Source organism: Ovis aries, chromosome 19 (genome assembly GCF_016772045.2).
Source record: "Ovis aries strain OAR_USU_Benz2616 breed Rambouillet chromosome 19, ARS-UI_Ramb_v3.0, whole genome shotgun sequence".
In the NCBI taxonomy this organism is placed as follows: domain Eukaryota; kingdom Metazoa; phylum Chordata; class Mammalia; order Artiodactyla; family Bovidae; genus Ovis; species Ovis aries.
Genome location: NC_056072.1, coordinates 23,193,087 through 23,217,023, shown reverse-complemented (window position 1 = coordinate 23,217,023; position 23,937 = coordinate 23,193,087). Strand labels below are relative to the sequence as shown.

The window sequence follows — 23,937 nt, the reverse complement described above, 5'->3', positions numbered from 1 at the left end:
TTGGCTTGTGCTTAGTTGCTTCAGTTGTGTCCGACTCTGTAAGTCCATAGACTGTAGCCCGCCAGGCTCCTCTATCCGTGGGATTCTCCAGGCAAGAAGACTGGAGTGGGTTCCATGCCCTCCTCCAGGGGATCTTCCCAACCCAGGGATCGAACCCATGTCTCTTACATCTCCTACATTGGCAGGCGACTTCTTTGCCACTAGTGCCACCTGGGAAGCCCATAACTGCCTATACCCCAATATTAAAGAAAAAGTTTAAAATTGGCTATACTCCAAAAAGAAAAAGGTTAAAAATTTTAAAAAAAAGAGAGAGAGAGATGGTCATTTCCAATAGACTTGAGACAGTTCTTCCGTTTCTAAGAGCCCTGTGTCCTGCCTCCGTTTGTTGCCAGGGTGAGTGGATGCTGAGTGAATGTCTTCTCTCTGCAGATGCCTATGCAAGAGGAGCCGGGCCGTCCACTTCAAATGCATGCACGCTGTCGGCCATCAGTACCATCATGATCTCCCTCACAGCAAGGTCCAGTTTATGACGACAGTTCTCCGAAGGACTTTCTCTTTATAATATAAGCAACATTTAGCTAGTTGTTTTGAAGACACCCAGTACTAAGTAATATTGTTGTTCAAGTACATCTTATTACTGGAAAAAAAAATGTTTTTTGCTTCTTTAGGAATGGCATTCTACAGTACTTCCTCAAAGCAAATCTAGCTTTGTCTGAAGTTTCTTTGGAAACTCTGCAATGCACTGAAGACATCTGTAATATGATGTTACCAAAGCAGTTTACATATGTCCTTATATGCATATTTTTTATTATATATTTAGTGTTTTATAGGATTTTTTAAAGTTAACATGAAATGTAGATATTAATTTTTTTCCTCTGCTGTAAAATGCTATGGGCAACACAATCATATGATTATTGTTTGAAAATATTTCCTTTAAAGACAGAGTTGGAAACTCACCTTGGTCAATACATTGCAGATTCCTTGTATGGTTCTATAAGAGTCTAGAGGCAGCACAGCTGAAGGATTAGTCTGTAACTCAAGGCTGCTGTGTAGGAATGACTCATGGGATGTCTGATGCACTGAATCAAGTCGTTTAGCCATTGTACAATATGTTTTCCAGCCCTGTTGTGAATTTTGTTGTTCCACACAACTTGAGATGCTTTCAGGAACGGCCACAATCTCAAAACCTAAACTAACTGCCCGAGAGGTACCTTGAGCAGTACTCCCACCCCTGAATTTAGCATCGTACGGTAAGACTTTCTTTTCCCTAGACTAAGTTAGCCTTGTCTTTGTCGTAGCATTATCTTAGCCATGACACTGGAAGTTATATATCCTGTAGTAACATAGACCAAAAGTTACTATAGTCAGCCACGTCTTTCAAAGGATAAAGAATAATTTTACTATCTTTAAATGTATCTGTTTTGAATGTACATTTAACAAAGAAAAGAGTAATTCCCTGTCGATGGATTCATAACTTCTTTACAAAATCTCTTATAGATAATATGTGTATCTCTGTAATGATAGAGCCCTTCTTTTAAATCAGAATTATGTAAGGAGTCTGGCAGATTTCTCCTATTTCAGCAAATAGTTGCCACAAAGAATTTTTTTCATGACTCTATAAGAGATCTTTAGTACAACTGTATGGTATCTCAATGATTCTCCTGTTTTGCAGTAGGTAGCCTTGTTGCTTTATAAGCTTTATCTTCTACATCTTAAAATCACACATTGGAAAATGACAATATCAACAAAACCGTATTCTTATGAAAAGAACTATTTGTTATAACGGGGGAGGTTTTGTAAGTTGACACTAGTGGAACAGTGCAAATAAAATGCAATGAAATTTTCTATAAAAATTTTCACTTGTAAACACACTGCACCTTTTCTTCTTTCTCAGAGAGCTCAGATTTGCCTGTAATTTGTCGATTTTGCTTACAAAGAGTATAAGTTAACTTTTCAACCTTCTAGCTATATTTATCCAATAAAGTCATAATCAGGATTCCACTTGTGTAAAAACTAGGGTGGTAACTGGGAAAAAATATATTGTCAGTATTTCAAGCTGTGTTCCTTTCTTAGTTTGATATGGTTACTTCTATGTTGAAATAAGACAAAATTTAAAATCACACACACAAAAAAATCAACAAAATAATAAAATGAATGAAAAAAAATAACACCCCAGCTAGTTCCCAACCCCAGTGTTAATGATATTTACCAGTGATCTAGCATATGTAATCTTTTTTTAAAGGTATTGTTAATAAATATTCTGTCATTTGTAAAGATACTTGTCTTTTGGGAGCATTTTTCCTGCCTGCCTGTCAGGGAATCTGTTCACTCACCCTTGTGCTAGTTATAATTTAAGATCCTAGAGGGACTCAAAAGTCTCCAGCCTCGATCCCTACCTAGAAGACCCAGAGAAAACACCATTGCAGGTCCTCTTTGGAAGTAGAGAGGGTCAAAAATCCACAAATAAATCTCCTGAAGATCAAATGTGAGTAGATCCTCTGGATTAACTCAGTCTTTTCTACACTTAATCTAAGGATATCTGTTGTTTTAAGGTTTCTCCCAACCCCATTGCTACAAGGATAAAATCTAAATCTGAGGCCCTTGTTACTCTAATAACAACTTAAGTCCATACCCAGCCACACAGAGCCCTCACTGGCCCCCGAACACCACTTGCTTTTGGTCTCACCTCTGTGCCTTTTGGGCATCTGGCTGCCCCTTCTTGAAATCTTTAATCCCCGATCTTGACTGTTCTAGGGTAGCTCCAGCCCCGGGTTGTCTGTGAAGCCTTCCAACCCTCGCTGACCTCCTTCCTCTGAATGAGCTGCAAGCCCTGTCAATACCCCTCACTTAGTAATTTAATCAGGTACTACTTTTGAAAGTCTCTTGTACTGTTATCTTGCATTTTAACTCAACTCCTGTATTGTTACTTAATTTTCCTTGTATGTATGCCTTGTCTTCCCAACTAGATTGTAAGCTCCTTGAGGGCAGGGACTTCGGTCTTATCTTCCATGTACTCTCCATAGTGCCTAGCACAGTGCCTTGCAATAAATAATCATTGATTAATTGATTGAAGGGGTCTTTGAAGTAGCATTTTGCATCAGTTGCCTGCCTGTGTGCCCCAGCAAACCAATCAGAGGAGACTGTCACTGTTTTGCAAGGTGGCGGAAAGTGTCAGAAGGCCTGGCTTCTGATTTGAAACCTTGGAAAAAGTCCTTGAATCTCTCAGCTTAATGATCTGATATATAAGGCCCTGGATTAGCTGAGTCTGACCAAGCTCAAGGTATTTTTTTTAAAGTCCCCCATAGGCACCTTCACCCAAACGTGTCTTATTTGTTGGTTTTCATGGTTGTTGCAGGTTAGGCTCACTGCTTGCAAGCAACAGAAACAACTCTGGCTTACCTGAGCAAACATAAAGAAATGACCCAGGTCAGATCACGTGAGCCATGGAGACACTGAATGCCCAAGCCTCGGTGAGACTAAGGAGCAGGCCACCCTGGGGGTGAACCTGCAGGAACTTTGCAGTCTTTGGGGGGAGCTGTTTTGGGTTGAATTAGCTCTGTTTCTGATTTCAAAGCCACTCTGTTCAATATCCAAATTCCTGGAAGAGTCTGATCAATTTATGTTACCCACAAGAGCACCTCGATCATGTACTCATAGGGGAGAGACAGTTTGTTAAAGGAGAATTGAAATGATGTTTCTAGAAGATGGGAAAATAAATGCTGGGAATGTCTAAATAGCGCACTATCTATGCTTAGCCATCCATGCAAGATTCCCCAGGCCCTAGTCCTAATTAATACGTGCAGGGAAATGCCTTGCTGCTTGGGGCTGTTGCACAATGGCTATAAAGGAGAAGCACTAGAAGAAGGAATATTTGCTTTGGTTATTTCATCTTTTCTAGCACTTATTCTGATGCTCATTTTGTGTATGGGTGGTTCACCTGTGATTTAACTGTACAAAAGAAGATTCTATTTTGCCAGATAGTTGGATTCTCTCAGCATTCCAGAGTTTTTATGAAGCTCACGAAACCTGAGTATGAAACAGCATCTTTCCATGGGGGTGGAAAGCGTGGATGATAAATCTCATCCTCAGGTGAGCCTGCATCTCTTCCAACCTGTGAGGTGGGAGCTGCCTAAAGCCTTTACCTTAAGATAGAATGATTGAGTTATTCCTCCCATCAAATGTTTGGTTATTTACATCTGGGAAACGACAGTCAATCCTGATGAATCTTTCCCCAGTCTCTCCCACCACCCATATCCTACAGCAAATACGCTCCAAAAATGTTGAATTCTAAAAAGTCCATAAATAGTAATAATTAGCTTTTAAAATGTCATGTAATTTTTAAAGCAGTGTAATGTAATCAACCACCAGGTGATTTTTGCAAACTATATTGGATTATCAATGCTGCTGTTCACCTCCATTAACATAGATAATCAGAAATTGGATATATTTCCTCTTTTAATTTTCATTTTATATTGGAGTATAGTTGATTAACAATGTGTTAGCTACAGGTGTATAGCAAAGTGGTTCAGTTATATCCATCCAATTATCTGTTCTTTTTCAAAATTTTTGTCCATTTAGGTTATTACAGAATATTGAGCTGAGTTCCCTGTGCTAAACAGTAGGTCCTTGTCAGTTATCCATTTTAAATATAGCAGTATATGCATGTCAATCCCAAACTCAATCTATCCCTCCCCCTACCCCAACACTTCCCCCCTGGTAATGATAAGTTGGTTCTCTAAGCCTGTGTTTCTGTTTTGTAAATAAGTTCATTTGTATCATTTTTCCAGATTCAGCATATAAGCAATATCATAAGATATTTGACTTTCTCTGACTTACTTCCCTTAGTATAATAATCTCCAGGTACATCCATGTTGTTGCAAATGGCATTCTATCATTCTTTTTAATGGATGAATAATATTCCGTTGTGTATATATATACCACACCTTCTTTATCCAGTCCTCTGATAATGGACATTAAGTTGTCTCCATATCTTGGCTATTGTAAACAGTGCTGTGATGAACACTGGAGTGTATGTATCCTTTCCAACAATGGTTTTCTCCAGATATATGCCCAGGAGTGGGATTGCTGGATCATATGGTAGCTCTATTTTTAGTTTTTTTTAATGTAGAAATTATTTTTATTAAACATTTCATTTGTATGAACATTCCCAAAACAAGCTTAATAATTATTTCTGTCATAAACAATACGGTGTTTTCCATGCCATTTTCTCACATACGGATTCTATTTCAGGGATATTTTAAGTTTCTTTTTTTTCTTTTATTTATTTATTATTATTTTTTTTTTTACTTTACAATATTGTATTGGTTTTGCCACACATCAACATGAATCCGCCACAGGTGTACGTTTTTTAAGGAACCTCCATGCTGTTCTCCATAGTAGCTGTACCAGTTCACATTCCCACCAACAGTGTGGGGGGGGGGGGGTCCCTTTTCTCCACACCCTCTCCAGCATTTATTGTTTATAGACTTTTTGATGATGGTCATTTTGACTGGTGTGAGGTGGTATCTCATTGTATTTTAAGAGTTGGCTATATTTTCCTTTATGACAATTAGAAGAATTCTCTGGCCAACCATAATGATTTCGGGAAAAAGCCTTTTAAAATAAAATACTTATATTCAATCTCTGGATCTACCCCCAAAGTGTTCTACGACAAAATGACAGACACTGCGGCCTTACCTAGGCAGCCTAGTACAGTGTCTAAGAATATGAATTCTGGAGTCTGATCACCAGGGATGCATTCAGACAATTGCCACTTATTTGACAGGATAACATTTGTAAAGTTCTAGAATCACAGCTCTCCAAACACTGGCAAATTGTTCTGTAAATAAGTAAGTCATTGTTCTTTTTCCCCAAGTCACTTGAGATGGTCATCAAAAAACAGACAAAGAATGTGGGTGCATTCCCTAACCAATGCATTCTCTGGTGCATTCCCTAACCAGAATGAGTGTTGAACTCACCTGAGATATCCATTATCACTTTTTTCTAAAGTATTTTCAATTATTAGTATAAATTCTAATATTTAATACTTCCAATAATACAATTAATAAAATAAAACTGTGTAATTATGCTAATAAAATAAGTCAGGTAGTAGGGTTCTCAGTCAGATACCAAATCCTCCCTCAATTTCCCTCTCTGGCACCGACCTCTCATTTCTCTGATTCCAGCACATCATGAGTACTCACACATATGTATCAGTTCATTACATGGTTCATTTCATGGTTCATTACATCAGTTCATTCATTCATTACACTTTTTCTAGAACCATTTTCAGCTTTTAGTTTTATTGTCAGCAGATCATACATACGAAAGTGACTTCAGAAACCCCCAAACATATTATTAATCAAAATAGGACCTTGTGAGACTGCATGCAATGCCTATAGGTTTGTATTCTAAGTATCTTTTTAAAAACTAATTTTTATTGGAGTATAGTTGCTTTACAGTGTTATGTTAGCTTGTACTGTACAGCAAAGTGAATCAGGCATATCTATACATATATTCCCAATTTTAGGGAACTTCTTCCCATTTAGGTAACTACAAAGCGTTGAGTAGAGTTCCCTGTGCTATACAGTACATACGATGTGGTATTTAAATAATCAGAGCATAGCTCAGGCTTAAAGTTTGGCCGTGATTTTTTACTGCTGTCCCAAAGTGCCAGGCCTTTTTCCCCACCTGCCTACCCCCATCTCTGACCCTGACGAAGCTGGAGGGTGGAGAGCCTAGGGCAGCATTTGGAGTGACTTCGCCAGGCTCTGCCCTCCTGATCACCATCTGTAGTCAGGCTGCTCATTCTAAAAGGAGCCCCCTTTCCCTTCATGCTGAATGGGCCATACAGACTAAATGTTCCAATTCCACAACCCAAGTGTAAACCACGACACTCAACAGAGCTCACAATTTAGACAAAATCAGCTACTATCCTTTTATTCCCCAATCTCTGAAAATTGGACTTTTTCTATATATCCTTACCAATTGTTAGGAATCACACAGACCATTCCAGGAAATGTATATACCTTAGGATTTTAACTAACAAAGTGTAATGACTTGAATTTGAATTTTTAAAAATAATTTTCAAAGTGCTCTTCACACTAAGAAGCAGGATATGCATGCAGGTTTTATCCCTTTGCACCTACATAATGGAGGGAAAAAGGTGATATGATAAGTCCATGGTAACACTGACAATTAGAAAGTTGGGACAAGAATTTAGTGCTCTCAGGACTTCTGTGGTGGTCCAGTGGTTAAGATTTTGTGCTTTCAGTGCAGGGGGCACTGGTTCAATTCCTGGTCGGAGAACTAACAGCCCACATGCCGTGCGGGATGGCCAAAAAGTAATAATAAAAACCAAAAGAATTTAGAACTTTTAATTCAGTGCATTTCAAAACCTAGAAATAACTATTTACTCAGAGGAAAGACAAGAGAGGGTAAGAAGCTGGTCTGTTAAATTCAACCAAAAGGCAGTCAGGACACTGAGTTGGTGAGAAGATAGTGGCGAGGTGGGAGGGGAGACGTCTGTGGTTGAGGTTGAGAGGTGGAGGGGTTCTTTATCCGACCAAGCCCAGGACAGCCATTCAGAGGAACCTGTGCCCTCCGTGTACCAGGCCCTGTTCTAGGCACAGAGGAGCAACAGGGAGTCAGGAAGAGAGACCCCACAGAGCCACAGCATGAAGGAGACAGAGACAGTCTGAGGCTGGTGTGAAATCTCCTCATTTGGAGTTAGACTGGGTGGGGAAGTCAGGGGACCAGTCACAGTGTTTTGTCACAAGGCCACAGAGAAATGCATTGGTAATTCTAGTAGCCGACAACAATAATACTTTAAGCATGTGCCAGTCTCTGCAAACCTGTAGTTACCATGTATTATTCCTATTTGGTACAGGAGGGACCAAGGCTGAGAGGTTCATAGGTTTGTTCCAGATCACACAGCTGACTGGGGAGGCCAGGAATTCAGATGCTGGTCACTTATGACTCCAAGCCTTATTCTAAACCATTAGATATTTATACCAATAGGTTGACAGGTAAATAGCCAGATAGCTAGATAGATACAGATACTGCTTCCCAACAAGAAGGGTAGTGAGCTTCCTAGGAAGTTGTACACAGGTTGTTGAAAGGTGACCTGGGCACGGGCAGGGTTCAATTTGGTTTGTTTGGTCTGAGATGAATATAGTTTTCTGTTATGCTTAAGAAACTGTCTTTCCTTTTCATTGTCTAAGTTCAATCAGTTCCTACCCTGCTGTTAAGAACACAGCGATAAACAGGGCTGTGTTCTTAACCTCAGAGTTTTAACTTTAAATGAGACAGGAAAAGTTTAAATAATATAATAAGTGATTAAAGTAGCGTCCAACAGAAAGTAACTGGGGAACATAGACTTCCTGGTGGCAAGAGCCAAGGCTTAGAAAATAAATTGTCAACAAGATGGGGAAAAAATTGAAAAGGCTTTTCCGTTGGAGAAAGCTTCAGCAGCAGCATAGGGTTTCTGCAGGGGGAGCTCATGCAGCTCAGGTATGGTGAGTTTTCTGCTCCACGGTGGTCTTCCTCTACTTCTTGGATTTCTTCAACTACAAATGGTCTCTTTGCTTGTTTGTTTTACTTGGCTTCCAGTGTCTCCGAGTTGTTTTTGCAATATTTATTGGAAATTCAAAGTTAACTGGGCCCCTTCTTTTTTCTTGCTTTATCTGGCAAGCTTATGCAGGAAAGTCACCTGCTTATTGAGAGAATTCATTCCTAGTGCAAAATTCCAGGGTCTTGCTGAGTGTGATCAATGCTTTGAAGGGTGATGTTAACTGAAGGTGGAAGCACAAGCTTTTCTATTTAAAGTTCTGTTGGTTTGTTGAAGTCCCTGACCCCTTAACCGAGGATAGTATGTGTGTATCCAAGGAACTAGAGCTGTTGGCTCTCACAGCTGATAAGGTTTAAGGATCCAGCTCTTTAAGAAGAATCCGGCCAAGCTCTGAACTGTGACATCAGTGACTTAAGTGTTGATTTATTTCCCACAATTTTCCCCAGGCTGATGCATTTTCATTCATTTTTATGAAATGGCAGGAGCAAATCTTGGGTTTTTATTTTAATAAATGAAACAAAACTGATAACCCACCTTTATGGGGAAAAGAGCCTATTGGAATATTAAAATAAGGCACGTGTGTCACGTGAGCAGAAGGGGTGGTCCCGGCTCCCTCAGCAGAGGCTCAGGCTGCCCAGTTGAAGGTTGGCCCACGAGGTTGGGGCAGGCATTCCTGAGGGGAGAGTGACCCCAACTGTGAGTTCCTATTACTTCTTTTTTTACGTTCCTTAGATTGTTTTTATTTTTGGCTTCACTGGGTCTGTTGCGGCTGGCGCTTTCTGCAGTTGCGACGAGCGGGCCTCTCCTTGCAGTGGTGTTTCTGGTTGTGGGGCTCGGACCCTAGTGCCCCGGCTCAGTAGTCGCTCCAAGGCGTGTGGAATATTCCCGAAGCAGGAATGGAGCCTGTGTTGCTTGCATTGGCTGGCGGACTCTTAACCACTGGACCGCTAGGGAGGTGGTTGCTTCTTTATTAAAATCTAGAGATGATTTAATTTCTCCCGTCCCCACGCAGCTTTAATAAAGTGAGTCTGCTGCTTCGAGTTTGGTCCGTTTGGTCTGAGGTGAATATAGTTTTCTCTTCCGGCTTACGATTAAGAAACTACCTTTATTTTTTCATTGTCTAAGTTCTACCAGTTCCTACCCTGCTGTTAAGCACACGGTGATAAACAGGGCCATGTTCTCAACCTCGGCATGTTTCGACTTTACAGGAGACAGAAGTTTAAATAATATAAGCGATAAAAGCAGCATCCAACAGAAGGTACCTGGGGAACAGAGACTTCCTGGGGGCAAAGAGCCGAAACTTAGAAAATAAACTGTCAACAAGATGGGGAAAAAGTGGAAAAGGCTTTTCTGTCGGAGAAAGCTTTGGCAGACACTCGGAGGTATTTGAGGGACATGGTGCTTGTGATAGAGGGGTGCTCCCTGGTGATGTGGGTGAAGAGATAATGGATGAGCCAAGTCAGAGGGGGGCTTTGTTTTAAAAGGAGCTTGAACTTGAAGGTGCTGGAGTTACTTAAGCGTTTTGGACCGGGGCTGAGCTCTGCAGATGTCCTTTTGCTTAGATGCTTCAAAGAAAGGCAATACTGGAAGCCAAGATATTGAGAGGCTGCTGGGTTGGTCCTAGCTCAGAGATGATGCAGACAAGAGTGAGAACACAGAATGCCAAGATTTGGGGGTGGAAATGAGATGTGCTCATATTCAGTTTGCAGACGGACAATTCACTAACAAGTTAAGGGTTTCCCGTTCTGAACCTCGCTTACATTCACATCTGTTGCCTTAAAAAGAGGGATACTGGTGGGAGAAACAAGGGTCACTCTTTAAAAGGGAATGGTTTGCGAAAAGTTTGAACTCTGGAACTTGGTTTGTTGTCAGTAAAAGCAGGAATACCTGCACAGGTGGAGACCCTTGGGCTGACATAGTCCTATTCTAATCAGATTTTCCACCTTCACTTGTGCCATCAAAGACTGTTTTCAGTTCTCTGTTCTCACTTCCACATATCTACTTTTTCCTTAACAAATTAGCACCTAAGGTTTATTAATTCCACCAACAGATGGTCCTGACACATACAGGCCTCCCTGTGAAAACGTTTGGATTTTTAATCAGGATGTTTTCTGCCCGCACTGAATTCCTCCCCAAGCTGCATCAATAGCATCAGGCCTTGAGGCATTTCAATAAGGCCCAGGTTGCCGAGCTGCTGGCAAACTGCCCTTCCCCCTCCAGTCTCCCCAATGCATCCCAAATACTGAAGAGATGGGCTGAAATCCTTATTGGAAAGGCTTTCGTGCAGAACCACTATTTGTTCTGAGCCTGTGACTGTAAAGGCTCTTGGGAGGAAGGTAGCTGTCTACCCTCCTGGCAATTGACGAAAAGAGATGAGTGCCCAGGGCTAATCCACCTGCTGATGAGGGTGTTTACTGTGACGTGCTCACACTGATTTGCTGTGACATGGTAGTGAAAACAGAACACACTACTCAAAACCCAAGTCCTTTCTATGGCAACTTACACATTACAACACAGCCACATCGTCAGCAGAGACCCAGGCAACATCAGCCAGGTGGCCAGGCACACACGGGTCTCCTGGTTATTTCCAATCAGGTTCATATTAGACACCTGTCTCTTCTCCATGCTTTTATTTTAGGCCTTGATGATCTCTGCCAAATAGTATTTAGTTCCAGCTATCTGCAAGGATCTGTGCCAGGGTGGCAAGAGGGCTTAAGAGGATCCAGTAAACACTTATCCTTCTAAGAGTCAGGGACTGTCCCAGATGCTGCAGATAAAAAATACATTTCATATGAGCCCCATCATCCTGGATGGTACATCCTAGAGCAGGGGTTTGCAGCCTCTGGGATCTAATGCCTAATGATCTAGGGTGGCGCTGATGTAATAATAATAAAAATAAAGTGCACAATAAATGTTATGTGCTTGAATCATCCTAAAACCATCCCTCCCCATCCCCAGCCCCAATCTGGAAAAATTGTTTTTCCACAAAACCAGTCTCTCATGCCAAAAAGCTTAGGGACCACTGTCAATCACTCTAAAAGAGGGGCTAAGACCCAGAATGCAGCCCCGGACACAGGATCAACCCAAATCTGCCTTTGAAGGCTTGGCAGAGGGAAGAGGGGTACAGGTCCCCAAAGCCTGAGTGTGAGTTCCACGTGCTGGAGGAGGAAGGGTCAAACCCACTAGGATCTAACTCACTGCAGAGACACATGGTCTACTCTCTGCTACCCCAGACACTCATACCCCGATATCAGATGGTGATACAGGCTCAGTACCCGGATAGTGCTGTTGCTGAGGTGAAGGGAGGCAGGTCTGAGACCGGCATCTCTCCAAACAGAGGACTAGCCACACTTGGGGTGGCTTTCTTCTCATCTAGCCTCTTAGGCAGAGACAGTTTTCACAGTCCTAGGTTTCCAGCGTGCATGCACGTGCATGCGCACACACACACACACACACACACACACACACCCCTCCTTGAAAGAGATTAGACATCAAGAAATCAGTTGAAAAGGAGGTAGTTTTGGTTCCCCCACACCCTGCCTGTTGGTTTTCATTTCACTGACTCAGACATGAGTCTGACTGAACTCCGGGAGTTGGTGATGGACAGGGAGGCCTGGCGTGTTGCGATTCATGGGGTTGCAAAGGGTCAGACACAACTCAGCAATTGAACTGAACATAAGAATACTACAGGTTCCTGACACCATTCACAGAGATTCTAGATCAATCAGAATGATCAAATATTTTGCCCATCTTTGCAGCTTCTCCAAGGGTAATGCCCTCTTGATCCCATCCAGGCTTCAGCTTGTTTCCCTGACCATCCCCTCTACCTTATTGGGTTCACCTGGGCTTGTGTTCAACCTTCGGTTCAGTTCAGTCGCTCAGTCATGTCTGACTCTTTGCAACCCCAAGACTGCAGCATGCCAGGGTTCCCTGTCCATCACGAATTCCTGGAGCCTACTCAAACTCACATCCATCGGGTCAGTGATGCCATCCAGCCATCTCATCCTCCTTCGTCCCCTTCTCCTCCTGCTGTCAATCTTTCCCAGTAGCAGGGTCTTTTCAGATGAGTCAGTTCTTCACATCAGGTGGCCAAAGTATTGAAGTTTCGGCTTCAACATCAGTCCTTCCAATGAACATTCAGGACTGATTTCCTTTAGGATGGACTGGTTGGATCTCCTTGCAGTCCAAGGGACTCTCAAGAGTCTTCAACAACACAGTTCAAAAGCATCAATTCTTTGGTGCTCAGCTTTCTTTATAGTTCAACTCTTGCATCCATACATGAATACTAGAAAAACCATAGCTTTGACTAGACGGACCTTTATTGGAAAAGTAATGTCTTTGCTTTTTAGTATGCTGTCTAGGTTGGTCATAGCTTTTCTTCCAAGAAGCAAGCATCTTTTAATTTCATGACTGCAGTCACCATCTGCAGTGATTTTGGAGCCCAGAAAAATAAAGTCTCTCACTGTTTCCATTGTTTCCCCATCTGTTGGCCCTGAAGTGATAGGACCAGATGCCATGATCTTAGTTTCCTGAATGTTGAGTTTCAAGCCTGCTTTTTCACTCTCCTCTTTCACTTTCATCAAGATGTTCTTTAGTTCTTCTTCATTTTCTGCCGTAAGGGTGGTTTCGTCTGCATATCTGAGGTTATTGATATTTCTCCTGGCAATCTTGATTCCAGCTTGTGCTTCATCCAGCCTGGCATTTCTCATGATGTACTCTGCATATAAGTTAAATAAGCAGGGTGACAATATACAGCTTTGACGTACTCCTTTCCTGATTTGGAACCAGTCTGTTGTTCCATGTCCAGTTCTAACTGTTGTTTCTTGACCTGCATACATATTTCTCAGGAGGCAGGTAAGGTGGTGTGTTATTCCCATCTCTTTAAGAATTTTCCACAGTTCGTTGTGATCCACACAATCAAAGGCTTCGGCATAGTCACTAAAGCAGAAGTGGATGTTTTCTGCAACTATTGCTATTTCAATGATACAATGAATGTTGGCAATTTGGTCTCTGGTTCCTCTGCCTTTTCTAAATCTACCTTGAATATCTGGAAGTTCACAGTTCACATACTGTTGAAGCCTGGCTTGGAGAATTTTGAGCGTTACGTGCTAGCATGTGAGATGAGTGCAGTTGTGCGGTAGTTTGAACATTCTTTGACCTTGCCTTTCTTTGGAATTGGAATGAAAACTGACCTTTTCCAGTCCTGTGGCCACTGCTGAGTTTGCCAAATTTGCTAGCATATTGACTGCAGCAGTTTCACAACATCATCATTCAGGATTTGAAATAGCTCAATGGGAATTCCATCACCTCCACTAGCCTTGTTCGTAGTGATGCTTCCTAAGGCCCAGTTGGCTTCACATTCCAGGATGTCTGGCTCTAGGTGAGTGATCACACCATCATTGTTATCTGGGTCGTGAAGATCTTTTTTGTACAGTTCTTCTGTATATTCCCACCACCTCTTCCTATTATCTTCTGCTTCTGTTAGGTCCATGCCATTTCTGTCCTTTATTGTGCCCATCTGTGCCATTATTCTGTCCTTTATTGTGCCCATCTTTGCATGAAATGTTCCCTTGGTATCTCTAATTTTCTTGAAGAGATCGCTAGGCCTTCCCATTTTATTGTTTTCCTCTATTTCTTTGCACTGATCACTGAGGAAGGCTTTCTTATCTCTCCTTGCTATTCTTTGGAACTCTGCATTCAAATGGGTGTATCTTTCCTTTTCTCCTTTGCCTTTAGTTTCTCTTCCTTTCCCAGCTATTTGTTAGGCCTCCTCAGACAGCCATTTTGGTTTTTTGCATTTCTTTTTCTTGAGGATGGTCTTGATCACTGCCTGCTGTGCATTGTCATGGAACTCCGTCCATAGTTCTTCAGGCGCTCTATCAAATCTTCTATTTCCTATCTAACATGCTCTCTGAGCCTCAGTGATTGTATCTGTAAAACGGAAGCAATAATACTGACCACATGGGCTTCTCAGGGTTAGAGAGATGTGTGCATAGCATCTGGTGCAGCTCCTAAACCCTGTCTGCCTTAACAAAGCATACAGTCTAGGGGGTTTATAAACAACAGAAATTTATTTATCACAGTTTTGGAGACTGGAAGTCCCAGATCATTGTGTCAGCGTGCTGGGGTTCTGGTGAGAGTCTTCTTCCTGGCTGCAGAATGCCAACTTCTCATATCATCACATGGGGGAGAAATTCTTTGGGGTCCCCTTGTAGAGCACTAATCCCGTTCCTGAGCGTTCCAGCCTCATCTTCCCCCAAAGCCCCGCCTCCAAATGCCATCACAGTAGGGTGCAGAGTTTTGACATCTGAATGGGGAGTGGGGCACATTTGTTCCCTAACGCAGTCACTGACAGCTGCCAGATCCCTGTGCCTGTTGTCCTGGACCCAGTTCCTGCTAGGTGCAGTGGACGTTCATCAGGAAAGCAGCCCTTGGAAGGATTCGGTAGTCAACCTTACCCATTCTTGGATAGAACTGACTGGCTAAATCAAGTATGACAAGCATGTAAAGAGTAGGCCCTGGCAGAGGCCGTTCTGAGCACTGTGACCTTTCCCAGTCCTAAGCTTCCTGTTCCAGGGCCCTGTACAGTCAGCGCTGTTTGGGTCCCTTCAATTTCCAGCTGCCCAGAATCTAGTTGCAAACAATACAGGAAGATGTCAAGCTTCCATGGTGTCTCACCAGTAAAGAATCTGCCTGCAATGCAGGAGACCTGGGAAGATCCCCTGGAGAAGGAAATGACAACCCACTCCAGTATTCTTGCCTGGAAAATCCCATGAACAGAGGAGCCTGGCAGTCTACAGTCCATAGGATAGCAAGGAGTCGGACACAGCTGAGTGACTAAACCATCAGCAGCACATGTGGGTGTCAGAGGGATTCCTGTCTAGATTGGGATGTTTGATGAGTACTGTGTAGGACCCATTCCAAACCTCTGACGCTGGGGTTGATCCAGCCCTTCCTGAACAGATGCCCAGCAAGTTGCCCTGAAGTCTTTGCAAGTAGACATCTCTTCAGAAAAGTCATTCTTGATAGAGTGATCCTCTTCCAACACAATTCTACCCAGTGCCTTTCTCAGGGTATTCCTGAAATATCAAGGCTGCCTTCGAGAAGATAATCTTCAAACAAAATCCTTTCCCCTCATTGGGTATAGACTGATTCACTAGCTCCTTATGGTTTGAAATTAGTTTGTCTGCAGTGATGCTAACTTGATTGTACCTCTCTCCCTCCCTCCTCTCTCCCCTCTCTCCATCTCCCTCCACCACACACCCCCACACCCACACATTACTTGAAAAAGTATTCCTGAACTCAGAATAAAAGCACCGTGGCTCCCACTTGCCGTAGGAAAGACAGTCTTGAATGCAAGTTCACTGTTCATTCCAGAATGGTACAAAATGCTTCCTTCCTGAGATTTTAGTTGATTATTACTACCAGAGTAAAAACAACTGACGTTAGCCTCAATAACGGTCTCTCTGGCACAAAAATGTGTGAGGTGAGTAATGCAGATCAGGTGACTGGAGGGTGAGAGGTAGCTGCCCGTGCAGAGATGAGACCTGGCAGGATGGATGAGTCAGTCACCCAGTGTGTGTTAGGAGATTGTGGCGAGGCGTCCACGCTTGTCAGGGATTTGTCTGGCTGCATCACCTTAGAGCTAAATTGAGTGTCCTGTAAACTCACAGCCAGGAAACAGCCTTTCCCATTGTCATCACTGAGGCTGGTGAGCATGAGCTGATTTTGAGAATGTTCCAGGGACAGTCAAAACACAGAGTCTTCCAGGGTCTCAAATCCAGCCTCCTCCACATAACTTATGACTTCAGTTTCACTGGAACCAGTTTTCTGCAAAACAAAGAATCCTTCCTTAGATGTTTTTTAGAGAACTTTTCCATTCTTTGAATTTCTTTACAATTGGTTTCAAGTCATTTAGCTCTTAAAAATAGTAAATGTTCACTGAAGAAAATATGGAAATGAAGTAGGAAGAAGACCAAAAAACACCCATAAACTTACCTCCCAAGCACAGTCCCATGTCTCTTCAGCCCTTTTCTCTAGCTGTTGAGTTATCGTTACAGTTACTTGAAGAGCTTTATAAGTTGACTGCTTTTTGTGCAGCATCATTTCATATTTTAAGTTACTTACGGCCAGCCCTCTGTACCCGCGGGTTTGACTCTTTTCTATAAGGGGCTCTAGCACCTGCGGACATCGGTACCCTCAGGATCTCCTGGAGCCATTCCCCCTGCAGATGCTGAAGCATGATTGGATGTTTTTTGGCTGTGTCATTTTGAATAGCTTCATCATACACTATCCAAAGTTCACTATAGTCTTCCCCTAAATTGGGGTATTGTGTCCTATTTTGGCTATTATAAATAATGCTAATATTAATTATAAAATTTGTGACCAAAAATAAACTTCCTGTAAGAGATCATATTGCTCCACCTTCTTTCCTCATTCAGTGTATTTCTTTTCATATTTTTAATTGAAGTATATTTGATTTACAGTGTAGTGCTAATTTCTGCTTCACAGCAAAGTGATTCAGTTATAAAATATATATGTTGTTTTTTATATTGTTTTCCATTATGCTTATCACAGGATATTGAATACAGTACCCTGTGCTATATGTTAGGGCCTTGTTTATCCATTCTAAATGTAACCGTCTGTATCTACCAACACCAGTCTCCCAGCCCATCCACCTCCCTCATCTCCTCCCTCTCCCTAAAGTCTTTTCTCTATGTATATGAGACTGTTTCTGTCTTGTAAATAGGTTTGTATGTGCCATAGTCTAGACTCCACGGGTGAGTAACATCATATGAGATTTCTCTGTTTCTTACTTCATGTAGTGTTTTAATCCCTGTTCATCCATGTTGCTGCAGATGGCATTATTTCACTCTGCCTTATGGCTGGATAATATTCCATTGTATGTATGCTCTACAACTTCTTTATCCAATCATCTGTCGACGGGCATTTAGGTTGCCCCCAAGTCTTGGCTATTGTAAGTCATGCTGCTATGAACATAGGGGTGCATGCATCATTTTGGATTAAGAATTTTGTCTGGATACATGCCCAGGAGTGAGATTGCTCGACCATGTGCTAATTCTATGTTTAGTTTTCTAAGGAGCCTCCATACTTCTTTTGACAGTGTCTGTACCAACCTGCAAGTGCCACCAACAGTGTAGAAGTCATTCAGCATGTTTTTAATACCTACTCTGCACTGGCACAGGAGCCTGGTGGGCTGTGGTCCATAGGGTCGCAAAGAGTTGAACACAACTGAAACGATTTAGCACAGCTCTGCTCTGGACACCATGTGACGCGTTGAATATGCAGTGATGAACCAAGCAGCCGTGTGCTCTGCCTTATGTGCTTTGAGTGGTTTGTGATCTACTTAATCTTGGAAGGAACTCTCTCCAGTTGCCAGTGTTGAAACAGAGAATGGCTGGGAACCAGTCTTTAACAAGTGAAATGCTTAGAATAAGAGTGTTGTTTGTTTGTTTGTTTTTTTAAGTGAACCTTTTTTATTGTTCAGCCAGCTCGTCCCCTTCCTTGCTCCCTCCTTCTCCTTCCCTGAGTCTCTTGAGTGTAAAAAAACTAATTTCTGACTCAGGTCTGGACAAGCAAAAATGTGTGTAATGGCCTCTCTGGGACGGTAGCCACCCTCTGAATCCCAGGACTCTGGGTACCAGCATCAAGTTCAGAGGAGCCAGCAGTGATGAACAGCAGAGGGTTTCCTTTCCCATCAGTGGAAGGCTTCCTGGTGGTCTGTCAATAGCTCTAAAGGGCCCCCTCCTCGTCATTGCAGCAGAGGCCCCCAAAGTGGACTGGGCAGACTGTGCTTTGGGAGGGCGAGGCTGGGACGCTGCTGCCTGGGGCCCAGCCCTGGTCCGCTCTGTCCTGAGTCACCTGTCCCCCAGGGGGAGGGTGTGGGCGGTCGAACTGACAGCAGAAGGCAGGCTTCATTCTCCCAGCTCTCCCTGCTTCTCCCCAACCCCTCAGCCTGGCCCCCTCCCCACGCCCACTCACAGATCTGCTTTTCATCTGGCCCACTGCAGTGTGGAGGAGGGAATGGCCACCCACTCCAGTATTCTTGCCTGGAAAATGGACAGAGGAGCCCGGTGGGCTGCAGTCCGTGGGGTCACAAAGAGTCGGATACGACTTAGTGACATGTGCGTACACATACACGCGCTCTCTCGCTCACACTCACCACCACCCCAAATGTGAGAGGAGAGCATATTGTCCAGAGGAACAGCCTGGCAGTGATGGGCTCTGCCATGAATCCTCTGCTTCTTCTGAAATCAACCTGTCTACCTGGAATTGTTCCTTTTGCATACATGACTTGATTTTAATTAACAACAAACTGCAAACTTTCACAGTAAACTGTTAAGCCTGTTTCTTTTACCAGCCTCAGAATATGCAAGGAAATTTTGGGGGTCCTGAAGGGAAACGAGATACCAGCAGTAATATGTGCCATTAAGAGCCCAGGACAAACGACTTGAGTCTGCTGCTTAAACCACAGGTGCTTTCCAGGCATGAGTGTGCCAGTCAGAAGGGATCCACAGCACAAATTCACATGAAGCCAAACAACTTTCCCAGGGGGCCACACTCACCTTCCAGAAAAGCTGTGGGTTATCAAGAGCAAGCCAGAGGGTGCCTTGGTAAAGGAGACCACAGGGGTGGAGCTGAGCGCAGGCGTGGGTCTTGGGCCAGCCTTGATCCTCTGCTTCGCTGGGTCAGTAACTATCATAGGCTCAGTCACCCCAGACGCCCAGACTGCTAACTCTAAAGATCACTGCTCTCTGCAGTGAGCCGTTTTGGTGAGTGTCTGATCAACTCATCCCCTACAGCTAGTCACCAGTTGACTTATCGAACCATGAGTCACTTTATCAAAGAGAAAACTAAATTTGTTAAGAAAACTCCTTGATGAGGGTCTGCAGTCTGCAGCCCATGGACTGAGTCTGGCTCATTGCCTGCTTTTGTAAATACAGTTTTATTGTCCAGAGCTATTTGTATATTGTCTGTGGTTGCTTTCACAGTATGATGACTGTGTGATAAACATTTGGCCCTTAAATATGTACTATCTTGCTCTTTATAGAAAGTCCCCTGGCCCCTAATGTAAATATCCATTCAGTTTAAGGACAGATTTGACAAGCAACTGAACATCAATACACTTAGCAGCGCAAGACCTTGGTGACAGAAGTTAAAATCTAAATAAATAAGGTGAGATGTTGTGTTTACAGATTGAAAGACTCATTACTGGTAAGATGTTCCTTCTCTCTCAAATCACCTGATCAGGATCCCAGCAGCCTTTTTTGTTGAAATTGATTAACTGTCTCTGAAGCTTGTGCTAAGTCACTTCATTTGTGTCTGACTCTGTGTGACCCCGTGGATTGTAGCCTGCCAGGCTCCTTTGTCCATTGGATTCTCCAGGCAAGAATACTGGCGTGTGTTGCCATGCCATATGAAAATAAAAAGGACTTGGAATAACCAAAACAACTTTGAACAGTCATGTTTGGAAGTTTTAAACTACCTGGTCTCCAGATTTACAATAAAGCTTCAGTTTCAAGACAGTGTTGTATTGGCATACAGAGAGAGACAGTAATCAAGATATAGACACACATATGCACGGGCAGCTTATTGTCAGCAAAGACACCAAGGCAATTCACTTTTCCCACTTGATGCTAGAACAATTGAACACATGTCGATAAGTGAGTGAGTGGTTACACCTAAGTGCTCTGAGTGCATAAATGGCACCTACAAAAACATATTTGGGGAAGTCATTTGCCTGCTCTATGGTTCTTTATATTTAGAAGCTAGGGAAAATTCCTCTGAAAAACTTAGGGGTACTCAGGGGCAGAAACATGAATTCTTAAAATGTCAGAGTTAAACAGGTCATTGGACGCATCTATGCCTGTTACTGTACAGAAGAGGAAGTCAAATCTCATGGGGTTGAAGGAATTGCCCAAGGTCAGTTAAAAGATGGCTGATAGAAAATAAAAATTCATGTTTTCTGACTGGTGAGGACCCTCATAATTGAGTAGGACCTTTGCAATATTCAGAGATTGTAAGGAACATGTATTAAAACAATCAGCCAAAGAGCAGAGTGACTAAAGCAGTATGAAGACATCCGGCCTCCTGGGTAAAAGCCCTTTCTTGTAACATGGAAAACGAGTGGCTCAGTGACAGGACCCACTGGTCCCTGGGCGGATATGACATTAGAGAACCTTCAGTATTACCTCATTGTTGATGATTACAAAGAAATCGTTAATATTACTTTTTGGCACTGGAACAGGTGGAAACAACTTGGTCCATAAGTGGCATCTGAAAACAGAGTAAAGGAGGGAGACAGATGAGCAAAAGCTGCCTTTCTTGTGCTTTAGTAGCTGCTCTAAACAGTGACCTGGTTAATCCCCAAACCTGCCAATTTGTAAATTCAAAATCTTCATCGACGAAGACCTCCAAATACCTACTTGGTAATAATAGTTGAAGAATGTAGGGGTACTGCAAGGCTTTGATGTGACTTATGATCCAAGAATGAGAAAATGACAACTGCTTCATGTTGGTACGTGTTGTCAGCCCTGATTTCTGACAGTGAGGGGCATCACATGTGTGGGCTTCCAGGTCACCTGTGATGCTGATGCGCCCTTCCTCCTATGTATCGGCTCTCGGTCTACTTTTTTTCCTCTTTTCTGAACTGCCGCCGCCACCACCACCCCCCGGTATAGATGCCATCTTATATAACATTTAAAATAGTGAAGCTGTTTAAGATAAGTCATTTTCTTTATTAAGGTTGGTTTGGTTGGGGTTTTTTTTTTTTTTTTTTTTTGACATGGACCATTTTTTTAAGTCTTTAACTTGTTAAAATATTGCTTCTTTAAAAAAAAAAAGTTTTCGTTTTCTGACTATGAGGCGTGTGGGGTCTTAGCTCGCTCATCAGGAATCAGACCCACACCCCCTGCACTGGAAGGCAAAGTCTTAACCACTGGGCCTCCAGGGAAGTCCCCTAAAAGTCATTTTCTAAACTATGAAAAAGCTGAGATAGAATATGTTCTGCAGCCTCCTAAGTGGCACTTGACCTTCCTGGACGCCAGAGGGTTGAGAAGCTCCTGTGGGGGCTTTGGCAGGCTCTAGGGTTGGTTGCGACATCTGCAAGGTCTCCAGAATCTGGGAACAATCGGCAGCTCTGGGGCCAGATAACGGAAGGGCCAGGCTAGGACCCGACGCCTTGTGACTGGGGGTCATAACACAGGAGGCACTGTGGTGGCGTCAGCATCCAGTGGGCTGCCTTCCTTTCCCTGAGATGTAACAGACGCGCCCTGGGGGCTCAACAGAAGCACCCAAGGACTGAGTGGAAGACAGTCATGGAAGCAAAAGAACACAAATGTGAAACCACCACAGAAATCAGCAGACTGTTGGCAAAGTCAAGAAGGGGACATGCAGCGACTGAGGCTGTACTGAGCTCTGTCCATTTTCTGTAAATCACCTGTTTCCCAGTTTTTTCCTTAGTCCACACTCATCTTGGAAAGGCTGTCCAGGAAGACACAGAAATACTGTAGACTCCACCTGATAACAAGAGCCCTCCATCCAGTGGATGCCTGGCAAGAATGTAATTCAGTATTCAGATCCCAGTGAAAGCACCCTAAGTAAAAAGAATACCTACATTCTGCAGATGAGTGAGAAAATTAACAAGATGAAGCAGATGGTCATCATAACTGCAATAAGGAACCACTCTGTCCAGGGCTTCTGATCATCCTTCCCTAATGAAAAAAGAAAAATCAGAACTTGAATTAGCAGTAGGTAAGAGGAATGACTACAGTAGGGCGTCAAGAGGCTTGGCTCTGAGTTGCAGGTGCTGCGTGATGCTTAACTTTCCCGAGTCTTAGGTTTCTTATCTGTAAAAGGTAGCAGGCATCTCACAGAGCTGATATGAGAGTGAAATGAAACAATGGCAATGAGACCAGTTTTAATCTTAAAACATTATTTAATCACTGAACAGGTATTTATGGGATATATTCTAGGTAATATTCCACCCGGATCTTGGCATTTAGTGCTTTGGGTGAGTCATAAGGATTTTAGATGAAAAAACTGTAAAAATGTAAGCCTAATCAGTAACCTAATTGCATTGCAATCAAAGTATCTTACAAAGTTGGACTTTTAGAGGAAGTACAGTATGGAATAATACTTGTGGGTAACAACAAAGGTATCAAACTCTGTTGAAAGTACTTTACAATCTTGTTGTTTAGTTGCCAAGTTGTGTCCGACTGTCTGTGATCCCATGGACTGCATCACATCACACTTCCCTGACCTCCGCTATCTCCCAGAGTTTGCTCATATTCATGTCCATTGAGTCAGTGATGTTATCTAACCGTCTTATCCTCTGCCACCCTCTAGCCCTCAATCTTTCCCAGCATTTATAGTCTTACAATTTACAATCTAAATTGTCCTCAAAGCAGGTGTTGGAATCATGTCCATTTCACAGATAGGGACGTAGATGCTAACTGCCCTGATTCAGTACAGAAAGTGTAAATGCCATCCGACTCAAGTTAAATTTCCTTGTAATCTACATTCAGGGGGTAGATCTTTCTATGGGCTTTAATGATAGCTTTGGGGTGTGTGTGTGTGTGTTTTCATTTAAGGTACTGGAAATGCATTCAAGAAAAACCCAATGGTGTTTAGAGAATAATCTGCTTACTAAACTTCCTAATTCATTTTTAGAGAAGATGAAAATATCGAGTTATCTCTCGAATATACTGGCCTTTCTGTGTTTGTTTATTCCTTTTTGCACCCATCTAGTCAATATTTATTGAGCTCCTATTGTGTATTGGACTCTATACACCTTGCCGGGAGACAGGGTTAAAAGAACCCATTTGAGACTTCTCTTCCTGCAGTTGAGGGAGGAACTCGCTAAGTAAATAAAGACACAGGTAATTAAGTGACAGCAGCTCTAAATACAGGGGTGAGACAGACACACCTCACCAGGAGGTCCTAATCCTCAGTTTGCCATTAACAGTTGCTTTTATAAAATCAGGAGTAAATGTTAAGTGCAATTTTCAAGTCCCTGTAAATATCTTAAGACTTGGGAAAAAACCCCAAATACATAAAACTCAAATCTTTCAAGGTGTCAGGATGAAGAGATGTCTTGAGGATTTAATGCTCGTGATTCCAGTGTTCCCTTGATCTCTTGCACTATTTTTTTTTTTTTTTTTGCCTCCTGAGAACTCTTACTTGGGGTTGATCCTCTACCTCCCAAAAGCTTTAATCTCTCCTTCATCTTTCCCCTTCTGCTTTCAAATATTCATAGAAGCCTTTATCTTGAATAAGCCATTACTTTGCTCTGCCATCTCTCTCAGTGATCATCAAATACCGTCTTACTTTATTTCCTAGACTCATTT

The 23,937-nt window shown here is 42.7% G+C and overlaps 2 protein-coding genes across 33 annotated transcripts in view; one reads left to right on the top strand and one right to left on the bottom strand.

The window, feature by feature from the left end:
- The window catches only part of LOC114108678 (contactin-4), a 1,043,928-nt gene extending 1,040,861 nt beyond the window's left edge, over nucleotides 1–3,067 (top strand). For all 32 annotated transcript variants that reach the window (XM_060402845.1, XM_060402823.1, XM_060402848.1 and 29 more), the window contains one exon: nucleotides 430–3,067. In XM_060402845.1, the coding sequence (XP_060258828.1) occupies nucleotides 430–530 (101 nt within the window). In that variant the 3' untranslated portion in view covers nucleotides 531–3,067. The remainder of the gene's footprint in view (nucleotides 1–429) is intronic.
- An 11,554-nt stretch (nucleotides 3,068–14,621) lies between these two features.
- Nucleotides 14,622–23,937, bottom strand: part of IL5RA (interleukin 5 receptor subunit alpha) — a 40,043-nt gene continuing 30,727 nt past the window's right edge. The window contains exons 10-12 of the mRNA XM_027958157.3: nucleotides 22,206–22,302; nucleotides 20,782–20,866; nucleotides 14,622–16,399 (exon numbers count right to left, since the gene is read on the bottom strand). Coding sequence (XP_027813958.1) covers nucleotides 16,319–16,399; nucleotides 20,782–20,866; nucleotides 22,206–22,302 — 263 coding nt within the window. The 3' untranslated portion in view covers nucleotides 14,622–16,318. The remainder of the gene's footprint in view (nucleotides 16,400–20,781; nucleotides 20,867–22,205; nucleotides 22,303–23,937) is intronic.